We start from the raw sequence: 23,513 nt of genomic DNA, 5'->3' as shown, positions 1-23,513 counted from the left end.
CCTTGACTGAATGCTACATCAGAACAAAAGCAATTTTACAGGTAACATTAGCCAGAAAGTTAATTTTCATTTGCTTTTTGAAAAAGTAAGGTCTTGTTTCTTGATATCTGAAAAAAAATGTCCCAAGACATGCAATTTATTTAGAATTTGACAGTTTCACAGTGTAGAATTATTACACAGTTAGAAAGGCTAATCAGAACAATAAAGAAGTGAAAAAATAAAAGGTGGGAAACAGACATGTGAAGAGCTACCAAAACCAAAATGAAAGAGCAAACTAATGTTCTGTCTCTTTAAGATACCAAAAATAAACCATGATACTTTCCTTGTCTAGATCCTGATACTGAACTCAGCTCTATGGTCACAGGAGCTTGACTAAGGGGAGCTCACTGCTGAACTGAGGCACTGAAATGTAAAATAGAGACATAAAGCAAGACAAACATTAATGCAAATCCAAAGTGAGCATAAAGTTCACAGAGCAGCAAGGACAGAAAACTGTTCACAGTACTTATAGATTCCAGAATTTTCCTTTCTTCTATTTATTCACTGCTCACTTGGATCTTTTTTTTTTTTTTTTTACTTTTTTTTTTTTTCTTTTTGGTTATGCATGGCAGCCACTAATGAGGTTTGTGAGTATTCCAGCAACAAATATCTCTAAAGGTACTTGTGCCTGGTGTTTGTATGGGAGAGCAGGTGAGTGAACAAGGAAGTAAATGGAAGATCACATTAGTAACCATAGCAGCCAACAGGATTTCATCCCAGGAGAAGCTTCCTCTGGTGGAGGCTGGGTTTCCTTTTAATGTGTTCAGTAAATTGTTTCATAGTGATGGGGCAAGTCTTCCAAATGGCCCATGTGACAGGACCTTCTACTGCTTGTGTTACTAGTGAGACCTTCCCAAGTGCTGATCCAAGACTGGATCTCTTGGAAAGTTGAATTTGCTAACAACCAAGATTTCCCTGTGATTCATTAAGTTACATACACAGGAAATGCAGATGAACAAATCTTGGTTGTAATTACAGAGAACTGCCTGAGCTGGCAGAAGGTTGCAGACAGAATATTTTGACTGATGTACATTTGATTGTGTCTGATGCTTAGTTAGAAGCCAAACTCTGTTCTCTTAAGAGGATTTTGTTAAGAAACTATGTAACAAAGGTCATCTCTGTTAGCAAGGATGTGGGATATCCATAATGACAGTGCATTTAGCTTTTAAGTATAAGAGAAGTTATGCACTATTGCCAGAGGTTAGAAATAGAGAGGTCAAAGATTCAGAAATATGTCTCATTTTCACATGTATTTTTCTGGAAAAAAACCAGAACTAGACAAAGACTGCCAAGCAAGAATGGAGTGATCATTAGTTTCCAGTGCTTAATCCTCTGTCTTTTGCTCCACTCTGCTTCTAATAAAATCATCAGCACAGCAGTTTGACGCTGGTCATTTTACTTGCTTTGGCTTTGCCTTCAAATGTCCTGGACAGGTAAATCCTCAGAGTACCAAAATATCCATTAATTACATTCTTCTTCAAATTAAGCATATCTATCACAAATATCAGACATTGAAAAGTTTTTAACATAATAAAAAGATTTCAAAGAGTGTTTTCACAAATAATATTCAGAAGGATCTGAGCATGTGCTATTTGCAATAGACCAAAGCACAAACATCTGTTCCACTGAGGGAGTAATTTCCCTTGTTAATATAAATTAACCGGTTTAAATATATGACATAAACATAAGAAAGAGAAGAAGCTGTTCTTTTGACTGGATTTTCAGAAATATAAAAGAGGGAGAGACATAATTAGGAAGTGATATAATTGTAGGGGGAAGGTCAGCAACACTGCAAGATAAGCAATTTCACTTAAAGCATACCCCAGTTTCTCAAGCAGATGAGCTGCATACAATTAATGGCTTTTTAATCCCTTCTTTTTCCCTCTAATCACACTGCTCTCATATACACCCAAGTCAACTCTTGCTACTTAGAGATTTTTCAAGAAGTAGTTAGTCACTTTGCCCAGAGGTACCAGGGGTACATAGTCCCTAATGTAACAGGAAGCCAGAACCTAAACAGATTGTGAGGCTTCTTAAAATTCAAAGGTGCCTCTAGTGCCTCTGATGTCAACCCTATTATCCATGTACACTCAGAATACTCATTATTGTGCCTATGATAACTGTGGAACTTTATTGAGGCCCAGCTTTAAATTCTGTCTTCCCTCCTCCCAAAGCTGAGATGGACTAAAACCACAGGGTATCACTACCTCAAGAAGAGAATTCAGCACGAACTGAGCTGCTGCCCTTGGGCCAATCTCAACATTTTCACTGTGATTATGAAACAGGAAAGCTCAGTAAGGATTGCAAAGTAGCAGAAAATACAGCTGTACATAAGAAGAGTAAATCTTTTCCACACTCCCATATTCACCTTGATGTCTAACGCTATTTCAAACAATGAGCAGGAGGTTTCAAGCAGAGCTATACTCACATGGTAAGTAAATCAGAAGGGAGATGAGAATCCGTGATAAGTAGCAAGATCTAGAGTATTTGGTAATTCAGCTGGGTAGGTAGAAGTAGGCTGAGAGGCCAGTAATGGATCAGATGGAATAATTCAGTAAGAATAAGAGGGAGAAATGGAGAGCAATGGAACAGGAGGTCTAACCTGCAGTCAGAAAAATGAGAAATGTAGAAAAGACAGCTAGGTCACAAAAGGCAGAGACAGCGTGCAGGTAATTTTAGGAATTAATTTTTAAAACGAGAAATGAGGAGTGAAATAAATGAGATGGCAGATTCAGAGACAAAGGCAATTAGTCTAATAAAGTATTTCTAAGTGAAACACCACAAAATAGGCAAGCAGATGCATGACCAATATGATCAGGGTTCCTCTTCTGGCTTGACTCTTAAGTCACAATGTGACCTTTAGCGAGTCACTCCTGGCTAGATCCAATAAAGGACTCAGGCACCTTAAGCCTGGCTTAGGCAGATTTGAGGTAGTTAAGTCTAAACATATGACCCAAACACCCTGCTCAGTTGCTTACTAACCCTTGTGACTGCAAAAAGGCATATTATATATATATATATATATTTATATCCACTGCTCAGTTCTCTCTGCACAAACACTGCTCAGTCAGCAAGGATGTGCTGTGTTAACTTTCGCTGGCCTTCCAGTGGTGTTTTCCCATCTGCACACTAAGATTTCCTTTTTGTGGAAACACAGACACAAAGGACAGCACACAGGCTGGGATCTCACCTCAATACGTGCCTGGGATCCAGCTGTGCTCCTTTGCTCTCTTTTTTTTTTTTTTTTTTCTGGCAGGACAGTGCCACAGCCTGAAAGGGAAGGACAGAAAGATGCTGCTCAGCTTAGCTTGAGCAGTAGCCTGGAAATGTGAAGCTGAGTGTGCGTCCCTTTCCCCTGGCCTTGACTGAAAGAGTCAGTGAGAACAGGGGACCAATGGAGAATACGTGCAATACTTGCATCCATGTGAGATCTACACCTACCAGTGAGCTCTCCTGGTGGAAAGTGTTTCTTGCAGCCCTGTTTTCCTTACCTAAGCTGATGAGAGAGCAAGGAGCTCAGAAATACCTCAGTGATGCTCATGCTCAGCACTGAGTTGTTGTTAACCATTACCAGCTCATCATGTGAACCTCCTGCCCTTCAGAAATGGACCAAGTAGTGGTGCATCAAGTAGTGTAGACACCTCCTTCGAGTCCTCTAATGGAAAAGGGGTAGAGATACTGCAGGTTACTGCACCAGTAATCACCTGCCTCTATGGAGAAATGACACTCAATTATGCAGACAATAAATCGTGGCATTTGGGTGAAAGACACTACTGAAAGGAAAGTTTAAATAGCAATTTTCTGCATAATTTCAAAATCCGTTTCCATTGAAAATCTGCGTAAGAAGGGATGTTGTTAAAGACTTTTAACTGATTAAATGGCATGATTTGACTAACAGTGAAATAACTCAAAAATATTACAAACTATGAACATCCCATGGTTGGTTTTTTTTTGAAAACTGAATGGCTAGACAGAGAAGTACTCTAAAACCAAACTGAAACAATTTCCTTTTTCAAGCTTCACTATCTGTGTATTGTATTTACATTGATATTTATGAATTAGGTTCCTGGGGTTTTTTTTATAATAAACTTGTTCCTTAAATAGTGATGATGTGCACAGACAATATTAAATATGTAATTGCTCATGTAAACAGGTATGTAGTTTTGTGTTAACTGATGTAGAACTGCTGATTTTGAGAGAAAATCCCATAGTTTCATAGCTCTTTTAATTAATTTTTTCAGTTTAATGATAATTTCTGGAAACTGAAAAGTACAAAAAGATCTATGTTACAGAACTATTAGAAGACATCTGTAAGTAGAAACATGAAAACAGGAGGGGCAGCAAAATATAAATTATTACTAGTAACCAAAATAAAGAAAATCGGGGTTTAGACCAATATCACTTTAAGAGGTTGAATTACATTAGCTTGACCACACTGCACTTACTGCACATTATACATTTTGCAGTCTAACCAGTAATAAAAAATGCTGAAAATATATAATGCATCTAAATTAAAGGTGACCTGTAAACAATCAGTCATGTGTCCTTTCACTTCGTACTTATGTGATGATGTCAAATAGTGTTAATTTCTACTTATTTCCTGTTAGTTCTATTAGAAATCCAGGCACTCTTTGGGGTAGAAAATTTTATGGTGTACAGAGAACTACTGAACTGTGACATCACAAAAATCAAAGGAGCAAAAACTGCCCAGTGAGCAAGGCAATGAAGGGCAGCTTATGTGATCACCGCTAAAGGAGGGGATGGGTTTTTATAAGTATAAAATGCTTTTGATTTAGCTTGCTTTTCTTAAAATTATTTTATGAAATTAGTAAATTCCAGTTAATGTTTAAGAAAGCATTTAGCTTGAAGTCTTAGCTTTCTATTACACTGTATAGGATACAAATTATCTGAGGCTCACTGGAAGACTTAAAACTTGACTGAACTCTTTGGCATAAATGACATGAAAACACAGATTTGAGGAAAATAATGGCCTTTAAAGGTGTTATTTCAGGTTTTTGTTTTTTTTTTTTTTAAAGATACTTTTCTTTGTGCACATTTTTGCTGATTTATGCTTATCTGCTCACCTAAAATTGGCTTCTATTGGGTTTCCTTTCTACTATTTGCAGGTTTCTTAGGTCCGCCGTGTTCAGGCCTCAGTCACTGAAGAGAAATTTCTTAGATTTAACTCTTTCTGCTGAGCTTTATGTACGGGGGAAGTTCCCACTTCTCCCAGGTCCAAACACAACTCTGCGCGAAGGAGGCTGTCACCTCCCGCCTGGCACCGCTCACAGACATTTAAACTCTGAGCACTGGCGGTCCCACAACACACACTTTGTACTCCGGGCGACCCGAGAGCCACCAGAACCGGCGGCAAGAACAAGCCGCCCCTCACTCGGGGCACTGAGGGGAGGGCGGCTCCGGGCCGGTAGCCCCCGGGACCCAAGCGAGGCGGGCTCCGCTCCGCACCGCCTGGCCGCCGCCACCACCTCCGCCCCGGAAGGGCGCGGCAGCCGCTCCCTGCTGCTCTCTGCCTCCTCACCTCTCCTCTCTCTCTGCTCCGCCGCCACGGGGCCGGGGGAGAGCACCGGTGACAGGTGAAGAAGTAGGGGAAAGAGAGAGAAGGGGGCTTTTAAACGCAGTTCTCCTCTCAGAAGGTTTTTGGTTTTGTTTTTTTTTTTGTCGCCTCCCCAACCCCCTCGACCCCAGACAAGCACCGGAGCGGGAAGCTCTCTCCCCTCCAACCGGGGAGACGCTGCACTCCAGCGCCCGTGTAAAAGGGAGGGAGGGAGGAGGTGGGGGGGGCGGTGTGTGGGTGGAGGGTGTGAGTGGAGGGTGTGTGTGTGTGTGTGTGGGTGTGTGTGTGTGTGTGTGTGTGTCTGTCTGTCTGTCTGTCTGTCTATCTGTCTCTGTCTGTCTCTCTCTGTGTGTCGGAGGGGGAGGGCGGGGGGTATGGAAGGAGGAGGAGGAGGAGGGAAGAGGAGGAAGAAGGAGGAGGAGAAGGAGGAGGAGGTGCCCGGTGCGCGCATGCCCTCCCTCCTGCCCGCCCCGCATGACGCGCGCTGCCGGGGTCGCCCGGCGAGATCAAAGCGGGCGCGGGCGCCAGTCGGGGCTGCGGGGCTGGGCCCGGTTGGGTCGGGTCGGGTCGGGTTGGGTCGGACCGGTCAGGGCCTCGCCGGGCGGGTCCGCGCGCGCGTACGGGGGAGAGGCGCAGGGGCTCCTTCCCCGCCCACCCCCCTCCCCTTCCCGCTCCGCCACCCCCGCCCTTCACCTCCCCCCCCCTCCTCCCTCCCGTACTCCCCCCCCTCCCATCGCCCGATAAAGCTCTGGGCGGCCCGCGCGGCGTGGGCAGAGCAGTGCAGGAGGCGGGAGCTCGGCGAGACCTGCCCGGGAGCCCGCAGTGGTGTGTTCCTCTCCGCCTTCCCTCCGCGAAAGTGTTGCGGCGGCGGTGGTGGTGGTGGCGACGACGCCGACGAGGACGCCGGGGGGCATGAGGGGCGGCGGGGCGCCGCGCCGCAGCGGCGGTGGCGACGAGGAGTATAGGGCATAGCCGGGGGCATCGGCGAGCACCGGGCCGGGGTAACAGCGGTTTGGTGGACCGAGCGCGGCTCCCTGCATGTGGAAAGTGAGGCGAGCCAGAGAGCCCGGCGGCACCGGCGAGCACCCGGCGGCGTGGTCCTGAGTACCCGGGCAGCGGCGGCCGCCCGCCCGCCATGGATTGCAGCCTTCTCCGGACTCTCGTCCGCCGATACGTGAGTACCGCCTGACGGGCCCGTCCCAGTGGGGGCCCTCCAGCTCTCCGGGGGGCTTCCCCTCGGAGTGCCGCTCGTAGCCCCGAGGGTGGGGAGCGAGCCCCCGGCCCGGTGAGGCGGCGGGGAGACAGCGCGGGGGAGCGGTGGGAGCCTCTGCGGGACAGCCGCGTCGTGCTGTGGCCCCAGGCTTGCAGAAAGGGCTCGGTCAGGAGTTTGGCGGTCCCATGACTCGCACGGCGTCCGGCGGAGCCGTGGGGACCGCCGCATGTGATTTTTCTGGGTAAACCGAGGATGCGGCTGCGGTGCCCTGCAGCCCTCTCTCCCCGGGTAGCTGCTGCGGGGCTGCCCTTGGCAGAATAGGAACGGGTTGACCTAAGTTCAAAGCACTGTAATTTACAGCGTGCTGTGAGTTACGTAGTTACCATAGCAGATAAAAACTCGAGGCTTGTCCTCTCCCCCCTCTCTGCCTTATGTTGTTTCAGTCATGCTGCCTTTTGTGGATTTGTCCAATTAAAACACACTGATGAACAGTCATAATAGTCCCAAGTTTTTCTTTAGGCGTGCGTGGTAGGATTCAGATACACTGAACTTACTTCACTTTTGGAAAAGAGAGTTGATCTTATTTGTTGGCCAGCATCCCTTCCTGCACTCTTGCCATCCCAAAGTGCAAATCATTGGTGCTTTATAGTGGATCCAAGGGTAGGTCCAGGTGTGTCAGCGAGTGCAAATCTGCTTTAATTGAACCCCTAACAAAAGTTCAGGATAATGGGTTTGCTAAAGTGGCAGAATGGCAGTGAATTCGGGGTTAGACAGTGCAAGGGTTGGGTACCACCAATACCAGGAAACGGCACATTTATTCTTTTGGGTGTAGAAGAAATGAAAAAAAGTTGTAGAGAGATAATTGTGATTACCTGATACATGTGGCTTTTCATCCTGTGCAGGAGGAAAGTGAGGGGAAAGAATTGAGGAAAGTAAATACATTTAGTTTTGTGCATGTCAGGAGTTATCCACATAATGCAGGCTCAAGTCTGTCCTCTTTAAATACGAAGGAAAATTGCAGAGGTGAGAAATTTATTAGGTAGGGTCTTACGTGGATTAAGGAGAGAATGAAGAGGTGAGTAATGAACACAGCTTTGTGTACATGGTTCCTTAGAAAGTAGCCCTGAGGGGAGGAGGAGAATATTCAAAATATAAGGAGTTTTGAGAGCAGCAGAAGCCTCTACGGGTGTGCAGAGTTCCAGTGAACTATGCTGAGGTCTGTTTGGAAGCAGGCAGGATCAGGGAATCTGTCAGTGCTGATCTAGCTGTTGGATTCAGTTTCAGATTTTTTGTGTGTGTTCGGTAACATCTGGAGCCGGTACAAATAATGGTTGCATTGTGCACAGAGCATGCTGCGGTCTCTAAATCTCTTCTTTGTTACGTTGTTGCTAACGTCTCTCTCAAAGTAGGCATCATCATCAAATGTGAAGGAAAGAGCTTGTGAGTAACTACAGCAGGTATTTTGAAAGATTAAGATCTATGTGAGAGTGTGTTGAAAACAAGGTACTTGAGCTTTCAAATTGTTACCTTCATCACCCTCCTGCACTTCTGCTGAGGGTAATTCAGCGGTCTCAAGGCTAAATGAAACGTTACTTTCTGTGTGAAGAAGTATTTCTGTATTGTATATGTTTCAGTACAATATTTTCATATACAATATACTTATATACAATGTATATGAGTATATACAATAGGCTATGTCTGTTCTAGGCTGCCTTGTGTTTCCACCTGTTGCTTCTTGTTATTTTGCATCCTTCAGTTTCTTAATTTTGTATCCTTTCTTCCAAAGAAAATTTTGAAAAAAAGCTGCTTTAAATTTATAATTTCAGTAAAGAAGGAAGATCAGGCAAGCTGATATCTTTGTTGTGTGTTTTCTTTTTGTATTTTTTTTTAAATCTCCATGCTTCAACTTTTGTCCAGACACAGCAGTGAAAATGAAAACTAAGTTTGAATGCTGCATCTTAAGATGACTGCCACACATAAGAAGCAGATGCCCATGTCAGTGGTGTCACTCCATAGTTGTTCACGCAAGCTCTGTACACACCAGCTATTCGGTTCAAGTTTAGAGGTCCTTGCTTCTTTCCAAACTGCTTTTTATTGACGAGAGACAAGGCAGTGGCACTTTGCAGGAGAGTGAGAGAGGCACATCTGTTTATATCAAAGTAAGCTCAAGCTTGGTTTTAGTTCACATCTATTCAGAAACTATTCAAGGATGGAGGTACTAGAACTAAGAATTTTTGGTTTGCAAGTTGTGTCCTTGACTTGTTCAGCTGAAGTTCCTTTCCAGAGCAGGATTGTCTCTGGATTATCCTGAGAACCCGGGCTGTTGCAGGCTGAAGATTTTGTTGAGCTGGAAGGTCTTGCCGGGGGTATGGTAGGATATTGGGATAATAAGCAGTTGCTATGTGTTGTACTAATTAAGGCTTTTAGTAGGATGGTTTCTAAGAGTTCTGCATAATTTATTTTCTGACTATATATGTCGTAGGACATAAAGGCTTAAGTTAAATACCAGGGTTCTTGTCCTGACTGTGAATTCCCCCACTCCCCTCACTGCTGTTATAGTTGGTGTCCTGAAGCAATGCACAAGAGTGCCTATCTTCAAGACCCTGTGGAAGCATAGTGAGGACTAGGTGCTGCTCATTCAACTTGAAGTCCTGGTTATCATTTTAAACATTTGTCTGCTGTTCTACCTGCACAGAGTGTCATCTTTGTATCTTTCAGGCCTGGGAACAGGTCAATGATGTGAGTGGAGTAAAATAAATGCTCATAATTCTATTCATGCTGTAGCTCATACCTCTTGACCAAGAGATGTTGCAGCCTGTTAGGAGGACAGAAATGGTGTTATCTTCCTCTTACTGAATTGCTAAATTAACATTTTGTTGCTCTGCCTCATTTATATCTATTCTGCAAGTTCGTTTCACTTTACCTCTTATTTTCCCCTCACCATTACTGTAACCTTATAGGACTCTTGGTAAAGAACGGCTTTCTATGTAAATGGTGTTTGTTTCACTGGATTGCAGCTCACATGAAATTCAATGTATTCAGAATATCTCATGATCCTCCAAGGTAAAGTGCAGTGATGCGACTTTTCTTAAATACATGTAGTGAGATTATTTTGTGTCTTACACTGCTTCAAAGTGTTTGAGTATATAGTAAAGCCATTTTTAAGTAATGAATAAGAAGCATCTTTGCATTTAGCTTTTCCACTGTGTGAATCACAGAATCTGTAAAACTTTTACAATAAGATTTTTTACAACTATATTGTGTATTTTCCCAAATAATGGCTGTATGGGGGTAGTATGCAAATGGCCCTGGAGAGGTATACCGTTGGTCATATACTATATAAACTCTTTTTCTGGATGTTGCTTTTGCATCAGACAATGTGCATCTCCACCTTCTGCTTGGGTTATTTGTGTGCTCCCCAGAGGATGTTGTGCAACCCCGGGGAGGGCAGCCTCACAGCCTGAGAATACAGGATGAGAGCATCCTGCCCTTTCAGTGTCATGCAGAGCCTCCTGTGTGCTCAGTAATGAGAGAGACTTGTTAACTTAATATCAAGCAGTACACTAGTTGGGGAGAAAACAAATGTGCAGTGATAACCAAACCTGTCTCCATACAAGATTAGCTTCTGTTTTATAGTCAGATTATTTGAGATGCTGTGGGGGTATCATTAAGCAATACTTTACCCATGTAACTGCACTTGAATTAGTTTTCTCTAGTTACTTGCTGGTTTTGGGACTTCAGAGTTCTTAATTTTTTTACAGTCAGTAGTTGGGTAATAATCTCAAAGTCTTTATCTTTCATAAAATGAGTGTTTACTTAATAAACCATGTGCATAAGTCTTGTGTATTCATGACAGCTGTTTATAACTGAATGCTGATGTGGATATTCCTGAATATTGTGGATTTTAATATATATTGGCAACCTGGAAAAAACATTGCTTTTTTAGCTAATGTTTGTTTGTACACCGAATGATTGTTAAACAGTTTACAGCCTATGGTGACAGTCTCTTATGTGTTTGTAAGACAGCTGACCCTTATCAGTAAATGCTTCTGCCCAGGCTGATGGCTTTGGGTTGTACAAAAAAATACTGCTGGGTCAGAGGTCTGTATTGCTGAGCAGGTTTGCTTGTATTATGTGGTGTATTTAGAGACTGTGTCACTTTATTGCTTCTCCTCTTTCATGTTCTCCTATTTCTTTGGGATTACAAATCTGGATATTAAGTATTCGTTGCCTGTGTAAATATATCTGCATGTGTATAGCAGCAGATAAGATTCACTTACAGAAAGAACAGTGATGTATTAGAGCTCTGGCTTCTGGGAAGCTTCTGGCTTGTCAGTCTGCAGATATTTCTGAAAAATCTTTATTTTTTAATTTTTTTTTTTTTAGGTTGGAATAAAGCAGTTTGCAAATGAATACTTTATTTTTCCCTTTTATGGAAGTGGGTCAACTTTAGTCATGGTTTGAGAAAGTGATTGCCTAGCCTAGCCAGGAAGTTATGTTAGGGTTTTTTTTTTTTAGCAAGTTCACTATTTCATGGCAAGTTCAAAATTTCATGGCAGCCTGTCACTTTTGGTCATTGGTTTAAACAACTTTGTTATTTCTATTGGCAGTATAGTTCTAAAACTGTTTTATAATTAGATGTTATCGGTATTTGTGTATGTAGTTTTAGTAGAACTAAAATAATATTGAGCTTCAGTGTTTTTTCCATTGGCTTTGGTATATAGCAAAGTTTGATAACTGCTTTGACCTGAAAGCTGGTAAAATTGTAAACCTCCAGTGCTCTGGAATTATATGTGTCTAAAATGACACTTTTATCAAATGTTTCAGATGACCTACTGTTTTTACTCTAAGATCAGTAAATACTGAGGTATGAGGGTACCCTTACAGTCTTGTTCTTGCTTTTGCTTGTAGTCATTCAGCTTTCTCTGCACCCTTGCAGACTGTCACCAAACTGGTGCTGTCTAGGTGTTGTCTAGGTGTTTCTTAGTTTGGGTGCCTGTTAAACACCGTTGTTATCTTAGCTGTATCTTAAAATAAGTTGAAAAGTGTGTGGGGTTTACATTCTTCTTTTATTCCAGGGATATAGTTTGACAAAAGTTTATGCTGTTTTAAATATTGCTTAAGTAGTCTCTTTGCCTGCAAACTGTCCTGCTAGTATAGAAGATGTTCTCATTAGGAGCTGTCTGTTCACAGGTCAGCAATTTCTGCATTTCACAAGTGTTTGTGTCTGTCCCTGGTACGTAATGGGTTTTTGTTATCTCTTTTGCAAGTGAGTGTGTCACAATGTTTTCTTGAAACCCGAGATGCTTTCCATCTCACATCTCTGTTTCACTGTGATGCCAGTTTTTCCTGGTGTTGAAGGTGTGTCCAACAGCATGAGTAACTTCTGAGTTCCTGTTTCCCCAAGAACTATTGCTTTGTTCTTATCCTAATTGGGTTTTTTTTGTTTTATTTTGTTTTGTTTTGTTTTCTTTTTTTGTGTGTTGTGTGTGTGAAGAGTCTGTATGGAGTGCTGCCTGCATATTTTTCAGTCTGTCATTTAAAAAAAGTCAAAGTTTGAAAGGCTTACTTATCTCAGAAGTTAATGGTACTGAACACTGAGTGTGGCTGGCAGGATCTGGCACTTCTGCAAATGTAACTGGTGCTTGCATACTGGTAGTAACTTCTGTTTATGCTGCTTTTGTAATGTGCTCTTAAGGTGTTTTTGGTATAATCTGAGGATCAAAAAAATTCCCAGATCCTCTTCCCTATCAGTTATTTATTGCTGAGGGGCAATAAGCATGGGGAACAAAAGCATGGGCTTTGGTTTTTCCCTCCCCCTCCTCTCTAAATTATCTAATTTATGCAAGAATTACATTATTCTCTTCTGAGAATAAGCAAATGAAAATAGGATGTTGTGTACGTAAACCAATTCATTTGCAGGAAGCCAGAGTACATATTACAAGCTGGTTATGGTTTTCTACAAAATACTGTTCTTTTGCACTCATCAGATGCTCTCTGATAGTAGAAAACACTAAAACACTATTGCTCCTGCAGCATCTAATTTCTAGGAGTATTTCAGTGATTTAATAAGTCAAGAACTTTTGCTGTTTTTATAATTAAAAAATATTTGCCTTTTCTTTGATGAGAACTGTGTAGTTGCTTTTTTCTCTGACGAGAACTGCATAGTTGCTTTTGTTTTTTTGATAGGGTGTTTTTTTGTTTACTTCCAAAACTGTAAAATACAGTCAGTTCTGCTTTTATGCCTTTTCTATAGCTGAGTGCAGCCTTTTCAAAATCCTGCTTGGAAATGGAAAAGGGCAAGGTACAAAGTCACACACTTACATCTTAAAATCTCTGTCCACCGCTTCTCATTCATTCTTTGCTCTTGTTGTACAGCAGTAATTGCAAAAAGAAAAGTGGTAAGGTGGAATGGGACTTTTCTGATGAGTCTGCTTTTTTAACCCCCAAACACTTTGAAAATTGTATCTGGGCTTACAAGCAAAGCATTCCACAAACAGTCATAGCTGGGTACTGTTTGTGCTGTTGAGATGAGGATAATAAACTTTTTTTGTCTACCTAGCTTTAAATGCTACTAGAAAACAGTTGTGTTGTTTGACAGTGTTGCTGCAACCTGATTGCCAGTGAGATGCCACCTTCATGTCAGGTGCAGCTGTGACAGGGAGTGGAAACCAAGAGAAAAATGTGCCACAGAAAAGACTGAGCAGATGTTTTAGCACTTGTTATGCAACTGGATTCAACTGCTTGCTTTTTGTTTTTTTTTTTTTTAAATGCAAAATAGCCTGCCTCTCCTCATGTAAGTCTTTTAGTCAGATTATATTTTTCCAAAATAATCTTTCTTAATTTACTGGTTTGCCACTATACAGGATAATGTAGTATTTCTGTTTGTAGAATTGTCAAGGGATGTTTCAATTGAAGTTGATACTGTGCAGAATGACACTGGAATGCTCTTATCCTTTCTGCTATAATTGCTATGGCAACAGCTGCAGGTAGACAAGTCAAACCAAGAATTCTTTTCCTATATCATATGTAGACTAGTTTTGGTTTTTTTTTCCATCCATTGCAGTGGTAACTGAGAAGCCTGTGGCACAAACGCTCTGAGTCATCATGAAGAGTATTATGTTTTGTTTTCAATTTACCTTTGATTTTAATGTTTCAAGTGTTGAATCTTTGTGATAGTATATTAAAAATGCACTCTTAGTAGGAAGAAACTGGCAACTTGGTCTGCATTTTTCTAGGAGACTGAGATCAGCCAGTGGCTGGGGAATTTGTTTAAAACATCACAAGGAGACCACAGCTGATAAGGCAGCTAAGTATCTGTGCAGATCTAGATGTTAATTTTCTCTGTACAGGCATCAAGGATAGGGATGAGAGTATGAAAGAAGTTGCAAGGGTAGTTTAATGGTTTCAGGTACTAAAATTACTCTGTCACAGGAAGGAGACTGGGTGCAGACATAAGTCTATTATGACTGTGTCTTAGGGTTGGTTTTTTTTCTTGTTAAGTTTTCTACACTTCTTCTTTCTGCTACCTGTGATTTCCCCCTTTTTTCTCTTTATTCCTCCATTTGCATATATACATGGGCATTCATGTGCAGATGTGTGGCCATGTGCTTCCTGAAATTGCATGCAGGTCATTTGGCAGTGTCAAAAATTACCCAAGATTTTCCTGAGATCCAGGTGTCCATTGGTATTAAAAAAATAATTCTGGGATGCTTGTTCTTATGTTGTTATGGTAGTTTAAACATGTAAGCTTAAGAATTTGAATATTTCATAGGAATACTTTTCTATTTATTTTGTTCTTCCCTGATGACCAATTTCCCTTTTTGAAATAAGAGACAGGTTGATTTGTTTCCTTCATTAATCATTAAATATCTAGATACTGGGCAGGGTGAGGGGGGAATAGTGTTTCTTTTTCCTGGTGGCACTGACTAATCCCTTTGGTTCAGTCAAAAGAGGATTTCATCTAACCTATTTTAAATAGAGGATTAAGGACAATTAGGCTCTTCCTCTACTTTGCCCCGAAGTTAGGCTGTTTTGAAATCCTCTAAAAAGCACATCTGCTAATGTCCCAGTAAAATTTTGTAAAATTAGTGTAAATAATCAGAACAGTTATATCCAGAAAAATAAACTTAGTGTATCAAGTAGTTGTCCAGAGAAGATTGTGTGGATGAACTAGAGAGAGAAAAGTAAAACTGTTTACCCAATATTTTTTTTCTCTAATACTTCTATTTTACATTATGAAGCGGGCATGTAGATGAGCTGAAACTGATTTCATGTTATCTGCATTGCATATCGATTTTTACATATCACAGAATGGTCTGGGTTGGAAGAGACCTAAAGATCATCTCATTCCAACCCCTTTGCCATGGGCAGGGACACCTCATACTTGACCATGTTGTTCAGAGCCCCATCCAGCCTGGCCTTGAATCCTTCCAGGGACGGCACAGCCACATTCTCTGAGAAGCCTATGCCAGTGTCTCACCACCCTCATAATCAAGAATTTCTTCCTAATGTCTAATCTAAATCTGTCTTCTTTCTGTTTAAAGCCATTGCCTCTTGACTTATCACTACATGTCCTTGTAAAAAGTCTCACCCCAGCTTTCCTGTAGCCCCTTTCAGGTACTGGAGAGATTCTCTAAGGTGTCCCCAAAGCCTTCTCCATACTAAAGAACCCCAATTCGTATCCTTCACATCCTTTCAAAGTATTACTGTTGATTTGTTTGTGCAAGCCATAGAATCATTTTGGTTGGAAAAGACCTTTAAGATCATCAAGTCCCCATGGTTAACCTAGTACACTGCCAAGTCCACGGCATGTTAGGGACATCGTTTAGTAGCGGACTAAAACTAAAATTTGTTTTTGCAAACAAATCAACAATAATACCACATCTACACATGTTTTAAATACCTTCAGGCATGGTGACCCTACCACTATCCTGGACAGCTTTTTCCAATTCTTGAAAACCTTTTTCAGTGAAGAATTTTTTTCCTAATATCCAATCTAAACTGCCCCTGGTACAACTTGAGGCCTTTTCCTATTGCCCTATTTTGTTACCTGGGAGGAAAGACCAACTCCCACCACATTATAGTCTCCTTTCAGGTAGTCAAAGAGAGTGAGGTCTCCTCTCAGTCTCCTTTTTTCTAGGCTAAGCAGCCCTTGTTTCCTCAGATGTTTCTTGAGACTCATTCTCCAGACCCTTCAGCAGCTTTGTTGCTCTTCTCTGGACATGCTTCTGCACCTCAATGTCTTCTTGTAGTCAGTGGCCCAAACCTGAACCAAGTATTTGAGGTGTGGCCCCATCAGTGCTGAGTACAAATAATTATAATGAAGTACAGACACTACTATCCATTATCTGTGCTTGTATAACTATTTTATGCCACTCATAATGAATATGTGGCCTGTGTTGAGGTGGATCTGAATCAGCAGTGGCATTTGATCACTGACATTAAATTGCTGTACTTGTCAGGAGGTTGTTACTAAATACAGCCATGAAAAGTGCTGGTTTTGATATGATGTGTATGAGACAGTATAATGATTACTGTGAGGGAAGAAACGATTGTGTATTTTGGAAATCCATCCTGTAAGTGATAGTACTGACTTCTTGAGATGTGGATAACACACTGCAAAGCTACAAAGGAGAGAGCTGAATGGGACTTGCCTCTGAGAAATTGCTTTTGCAATTGTATTATTATATAAGTTTATTGCTAGTAGCTGTATGTAGGTTATATAAAGTTTATATTCATAGTTTAGTAGGTTAATTATAGTTTCCTTAGTTGTTTTCTACAGAACACTAGTCTGGATAGTTTAGTCTCATCTATTGTTTGCATGTTAACACATGTGAATAAGGCTGGTCCACAAAAAGCTGATCTTTTTATTTAATCTTATTCATGAGATGACTTGGAGTCAGAGTGCAATTTCTCAGATTATCATTTCCTGAAAGAGTGGAGTGCTTGGCTCTGAGGTCCCAAAGCTGAATTCAAGGAGGGTTGTGGTCTTCTGCTAAAGAAGTGTCTTGGTGTCTTGGCCTGTGGCTTTGGCTTGGTGTTGCACCTTGGCATGCCTTCTGTCTTTAGATATTTTAATTCTGGGTACCTCTCGACTACCTTAGTGACTTCAGGTGTGTAGATGGGCCTAATATCAAAGTTTACTAGGTTAGTAACAGAAATGGCATAACAATCACTGGATAAATTTTGGATAGAGTAAGGCAAATGTAGGAGAAATATTGGGAAAGCTGATGTCCTGCTTATTCTGTGACTTATTTATTTTTTTCATAGTGAGATGTAGAGATACAAGATAAACCAGGTGCCTTGAATTGCCAGTGAGTGGGTGTGAGTCCACCTGTGCCTGATTAGGACAGGCCCCTATTGGGCATGAGCAAGATCAGGGGGCCAATAAAGGTGGGACACACACCCACAGGAAAATGCTCAGCTCACTCTGGTGCGAGGCATGGAGAGGCCAGCAGCTCGTCGAGCCTCTGGAGCAAGAAAGGTTCTTCCCACTACACTTCTACCCTGGAAGCGCTGTGTGGTGGCTGGAGTCCTGGAAGAGACCAGCAGCTCGTCGAGCTTCAGGAGCAAGAATGGCTCCTCCCGCTACAGTGAGAAGATATTAACTGCCATGAAAACTCTTAAAAAAACAGGATGTCATTTAATCTTACTATAAAAAGTGTCTGTGTAGGAAGAGACTCTTTTTTTATGTGACATATGATAGCCATGAGAGGGGATACTGCAAAGGTAGGCTTAGAACAGTTTATTGACCTGGTCATTAAAAGAAATAAACTTTTATGCTGATGTTAGCAGAACTAAAATATTAAGTTCAGGCTGGATGTTTTGTTTTGGTCAAAAGGACTGCTTAGACTATAAGTAATTTTCATTGATGTTAGTGCTTTAATTTAATACTCAGCATTTTCTCTGTAAATACACAATGTACTGAAATGCTTTTATTCATTGTTGCTTTGTATTGTTATAGAATAGTTGCCACTTCTTTCTAGTAGATTGTGTAGTTTCCTTTTCTTGATTTATCAGTGGAATGACATTAAAAGTAAGTGTGATCTTAAGTCATCCTAAGTGTTTCACACTCTAGCCCCCTCACCACCAGTATCAACTTTAGAAACTTCAACTCTTAATAAAAACCCTCTGTTCATATAGGCTTAAATACACACACAGGTTTTTCAGATCAGCTCAAGTATTACAAACATTCTCAAAGTAATGTAATGTTTAAAATCCAAGATATAGATTATAATATCCCATTTTTGTGTTTAATATTTTAATCCTTTTGTACCAGATTTTAAATTTCTAACTACCTTAAACTTAAGCAGTTCTAGGCATTCTAAGCAAATCTGCTCTTGTTGACTTTAAGGTGTAGGAGCACACATAGTCTCTATAGCTGGTCTTTAATATCATGTTGGGGAGGATGGTGGCAGGTGGGTTAAAGCTGAGACAAGAATTTTGTGTGATGCCAGTCATTGAGCACAACTACAAAAAACTTTCACTTTTTAAGAATAAAAAAACCTGGAAACAAACCCAAAACTAACCTGTGTGTTTATCATATCTTCACTTGATAAAGAACTGGTAATCTCTTTAAACAGTGTTAACTATTTACAGTTGTCAGGTGACCAGATGGCCTAATTTGATAGGAGGTGCCTGGGTATTGATACTGGGAGGGGAGAAATTAAGGGGGGGAGGAAAAAAAAAAAGTCTGTCCTCAGCCCTGAACTGTATGACCACTACAACATGATTCCTGAATATGTTGACTTCCTAATGCTGTAAGATTTTATCTGACATAATGAGGTTAAACTTCCATACCTAATGGCTTTAATAACACAGAAGCATTAGGAAAGCTTCAGGTGCTGTTGTGAAACTCTGTGTGGTGAACATGGGCAGGTATAAACACAGGTGTATAATGGATACTCTGGACACTTGATTTTTCATCTCCTGTGTCTTTCAGTCCAGGAGGTCTCAAATTTGAAAGGCTTTTAATTTCTTTTTTCCGTAAGGGAAGGTTAAGGCCTTGAATTCCTTCCTAAGAAGTGTCAAGATTACCTTCAGTACTTTTACTCTGCTAAATGGTATCTGCTGTAACTTGTTCAAAAAGCTCTTATTTCAACATATGTATATATAAAATAAGTGTTTTAAAGACAAATTAAAAAATTTGCTTGAGGCTAAAGTTCTTCTGGGCACATAGAATTAAAATAACAGCATTTCTTTGCAATTTTCCTGCTTATAACAAATTATAAGTAATATTAAACTGAACATAATAATGCTTTTACACATGCAAAGCTTGATTGAGTCATGCTTGTAGTTGACTCATTAAGTGAGGTGACTGCAAATACTGCCAAGCCTTTACAGCTAGTAAAACTAGCATTAGCTTTTCTTTTTGCCTTCTCCTACTCCAGATTGGACCACTGAATTTGGCTTATAATTATTCTTTCTTAGCACAGTAGCAGCTCTTTGTTATGTGGCTTTTAGCTGGTCTTTGAAGAGTATTATGATTATGATAAATGCTGATGTACTTCTTGCTAATTCATATCTGTGTCTTGAAAGTGTACAGGAGAAAAGCAGAAATGTGGTCCTCATAGTCCCTGGTCTTGAGCACATGGAGCTTCCCTCCTGATTGTAGGTGGTTAGGGCAGCACAGGAGTGGGAAAACATGTTTGTGGCACTGCTGCTGTCCACAGGCATCCACATCATTTCACTTGTTCCTTAAACTGATTAAAGGTGTGATCTGGACTTCAGTTTCTCACAGTATGTAGAAAAGGCCAAAGCAGACACATTAAGCAGGCTTATGTGGCTGTATATAGCTCTTCTAATCTTGTTAAGAGCTGTCAGAAGGGACTCTGGCAGTAGAGACAGATTTGCTCTTTCTTTTCCCTTCTATTTCAGATGTGCTGTTGGCTTGTTGATACAGACACATCTTTCTTCACTTTGAGTGACAAATTAATGGTCAATGGGTGTATATAGATGGCTGCATTCCTAAAAATGTGACTGATGCTCTGGGTTTAGAGCTGAAATGGGTGAAGTAGTAGCAAGTTTCAGTGTGAGGGAAAGAGTGCTGCCAAGTTCTGGGCTGTTCTTGATAGTGCTTCTGACTGGGATGCAGTGACATCTCCAGGTGGTAACTACTGAGTCAGGGCTGATTCAGCAAGTTGCTGACATCCATAAAACACTGGCTTGTTTTAGAAAAGGTGTAATTGGGAAAGAGGTGGGATTTAACACATATAAACATCAAGAAGCTTTATATTTTGTGGAATGAGGAGAAGTAGTTGGGGGCTACACACTGGGGTGTATGTTACTTAACAACAACCAACCAGCCTTCCCTCCCCAAGCTAACCCTGGGACAGGTACTGTCTGGTAGCACTGATGGCTTGACCTTCCCAAAGTTCTAAGTGCTGTCAAAGCATAATGACTTGGGGGAAAATGGAACAGCCATTATGTGCTTAGCATTTCCTCCCTTGGTTATATTAGGACATGTTTTATTGAAATAGAGATGCTAGCCAGTACAGGAATACTTTTAGATTGTCAAAGCCTCTAGAACCTTTAACCCCTTCACAGGCAACTGTGGGAGACTGGCAAAGGAAGGTTTCTCTGATTTAGTGCAAAGGCCGGTGTCAAATGCTTAAAAAACAAGATTTTCCCTGCGTGAAGACAAGTTGTGCATGATCTCTTTAAGGATATTTTGAATTAATTAATTCTTATACAATTATTTAAACTTTATTTCTAAAATAGGCAATTAAACATTTTTTTCATGCAGAACTAGTCTGAAAATGCTTCATGCTTTTTAACTAACCTGCATTGCTCTGATTCTGAAATAGGAACTGTTGACTTCTGCTTAATGTTAATTTAAAGGAGAAAATACTCTTGCCCCTTCTGCAGCCATCCTGGTTTTCCTTTCTCAGCAGGTGGTAACAATAAGACATCCTAGTTTACCAAGGGCTCTGTGGATAAACCTGCATAACATGTTAAAGTGATAACATAGTGACTCCACAAGTTGTTATTTTGAGCAGTAATTACACTGCTTGGTGTGTTTGTTCATTCATGCTTTAAGATTGCCATAATAGAGTTCATAGCAGCTTCTGTGTGTACATCTGCTCAGTAAAATCTGCTGTAGGTGGAGGTGAGGATTCAATAGCTGTGGACCTGATCAGGTTAAAGTATTTCTTCAGGCTTCTGTTGCAGAACCTACTGGGTGTAGTTGCTCACATGGCTATTACAAAGATTTTTTCCATTAAAAAAAAAAAAGTTTTGCTCAAACTTCTGATTAATTTGTGAAACTTGACTGATTCATGTTCCTTAATTCATAATATCTGAGGAAGTCCTAACTTGTTTGAAAGAGAATCGTAGTGAGAAGCTAGGTGGGTAGCAGCTGATGTGTGTGACCCGAGAGGCTGGAAAAGGAAAGCTACAAGACTTGAATTAGTAACATAAAGTGTGAAAATGCTTGTGCTCTTGAGACTTAAGCTGACCAATCTCAGCTTTCATGCCAAGATAGTTGTGTCACCGTGGAGCACTGACTAGAGGTGTGTGTGTGCTCTGAGAAGTTATTCTGGAGCTGCATTTAGGGGTTGAAACTCTATGTATGCTTGGTTTTGGAAGTGTTGGGAATGAGATAAAAAAAAATAGCATTAACTCTGGATGACAGTATAAACAGACTTATTTATTAAATGCCGTTATCATAAAATAAAAAAAAAATAAAAAATCATGATAAAGGCTGTAAGCTGTTCTTGAAGGATGTCTTACTGGGTTAAGAGCCAACAAGAATTCTGGAAAGGTTCTGAGGTCTTGAGTTAAAGGTGGTGAAGATTATTTAAGTTTTTGGAAGAGAAGCATGAAAGTAAGACTCCCTTGATCTCAGTGTACCGTGAGTTATGTTTTCTTAAAATAGTTTGGGGCACATTAATGCAGTATCTTTCTGTCTCTGTTTTAAAATAGCAAAGAGAGAAGGAAGGTGAAAGAATATTCCATAGAAGAGGCAGAGTCCTTGGCTGAAAGAGAAGCCTAAGCACTTGACACCATGTGCTTGAAGTCATGTGTTGTGATGTGTCCTTCTGTGGTTTCTGAGCTGGTGGCTGAGGGAGAGCAAGCTATAAATACTTCTCTGTTCTCTACTTCTGTGGTCAATTGAATCTTGCTGGACCTTTTACTTAGAACTTGACCACTAAATTGGCAAATTAGGCCTGCTGCTGATTGTAATGTGTTCCTAAAAAAAGAAAAAAGTGAATCTACCATCTTAAGCACTTTAAATTGTCTGATGGGGCCTTAAAAGATGCAGGTTCTAAAATAAGATCTGGAAGCTTTGACATGCTACTCCAGGAGGAATATTTTTCTTCATCTCTTTGAAGATAACTTCTGAAAGTTTAATGATACTCCTTCCATACTGGGCTCAGCCTGTCCACCTGCTTACATAAAAAACCCTAAACTGTTGCTCTTCACTAAAAATGTTTATTTTCACCAGCCAGTTGTGTTAAAATATATGGTCTCATCTTGCACAGTTTATGGGTGTGCAGTCTGTTTGCATCAGCCCTTCAAAACACTGGAAACATTCCTGAAGAGGCTTAAATTTTGAGCCCTGGCTCTGGCTAGAATCCATACCAGAAAGTATACAACCCTTGCTCTTGGTGGTATGTGGCAGCCTCGCATGGCTTCCTAAAGCACTTCTTGTCTGGCTTTGCTTCCTCTGCAGGTGGTTCAGGATAATGGGTACCATTTCAGAATAATGTACTGGTCTTGAAGCCAAGACACATTGTGTTCCTGTGTCTCAGTTTCTTACTGTTGTTCCTGTTTCTTCTGAGGAGCCTTTCTTACAGGTATTTTTCTCCTTAGGTCTCTTTCCTGGTTCATTGTTCCACAGTTATCCTCCTTGAGGTTCTGTTTTTACCCAAGTGGTTCTTTGCCCCAGCTCCTTTGTTTATTGTAGGAAATGGCATAGTGAACTCCAAAGGAGTTCTTCTAAAGGAGACATTGCCTCCATCCTTCACAACAGTCTGATCGGGATCATCTGATCCCCAGCTGACCAAATCAGCTGTTGCTGTGTGTGAGCCTTAGGCAGGAGGGATAAATTGACCTTCACTTCCTTTGAAGATCCATCTACCTTTAGTTCTTGGAAAACTACAGCCATTAAAATGCACTTTTATTGCCCTCAAACTGAGCTGAAGCACTGGATTGAAAAGCTTATGCCATACTTGGTTATGAAGTATATTTTTGTATGACTCTCATTCTAAAAATAAAAAGATGATAGCCATCTCCAGTAGGGCTGGGAGTACCTTCTCTTAGTGGACATCTGTGCCAAAGCTTTATTTTAGTACCTTCTCGAGTCATTAGTGCTGAAAACAGTGCAGCTGTCTTGGCAGGCTGTGCTAGGAAGAAGTGCAGTTTCTGATTTAGCCCATGTCTGGCTGATTGATGTGTTTGAAAGAGGCAATTCAGACTGAGCAGAAGAGGATTGAAGCTGGTGCTGAGCACAGTAGTGATGAGCTTATGGTAGCTCAGGGCTTTGTTCTTGACACTGAGGAAATATTAGTGTGTTTACTCTGCTCTGGGAGAAATAGATTGCAGAATGGTTGGTTTTGCAGACTGGTTGCTTAGTGCTTGGAAAGGGGTTAGAAAACAAAGGATTCCTTTGAAATAGGTGCCTTGCTGTCCTAAGACTGAAGACCTTGAAACTTTGGTCTGGTCTACTAGCTAGAAAGTAAG

General features: G+C 41.0%; 1 protein-coding gene across 1 annotated transcript in view; it reads left to right on the top strand.

The window, feature by feature from the left end:
• The first annotated feature begins 6,717 nt into the window (after positions 1–6,717).
• Positions 6,718–23,513, top strand: part of ATP11A (ATPase phospholipid transporting 11A) — a 121,868-nt gene continuing 105,072 nt past the window's right edge. The window contains exon 1 of the mRNA XM_030446922.1: positions 6,718–6,788. Coding sequence (XP_030302782.1) covers positions 6,750–6,788 — 39 coding nt within the window. The 5' untranslated portion in view covers positions 6,718–6,749. The remainder of the gene's footprint in view (positions 6,789–23,513) is intronic.

Source organism: Calypte anna, chromosome 1 (assembly GCF_003957555.1).
Source record: "Calypte anna isolate BGI_N300 chromosome 1, bCalAnn1_v1.p, whole genome shotgun sequence".
NCBI lineage: Eukaryota > Metazoa > Chordata > Aves > Apodiformes > Trochilidae > Calypte > Calypte anna.
Note: the sequence above shows the minus strand (reverse complement) of the source record. Positions and strands in the feature narration are given on the sequence as shown.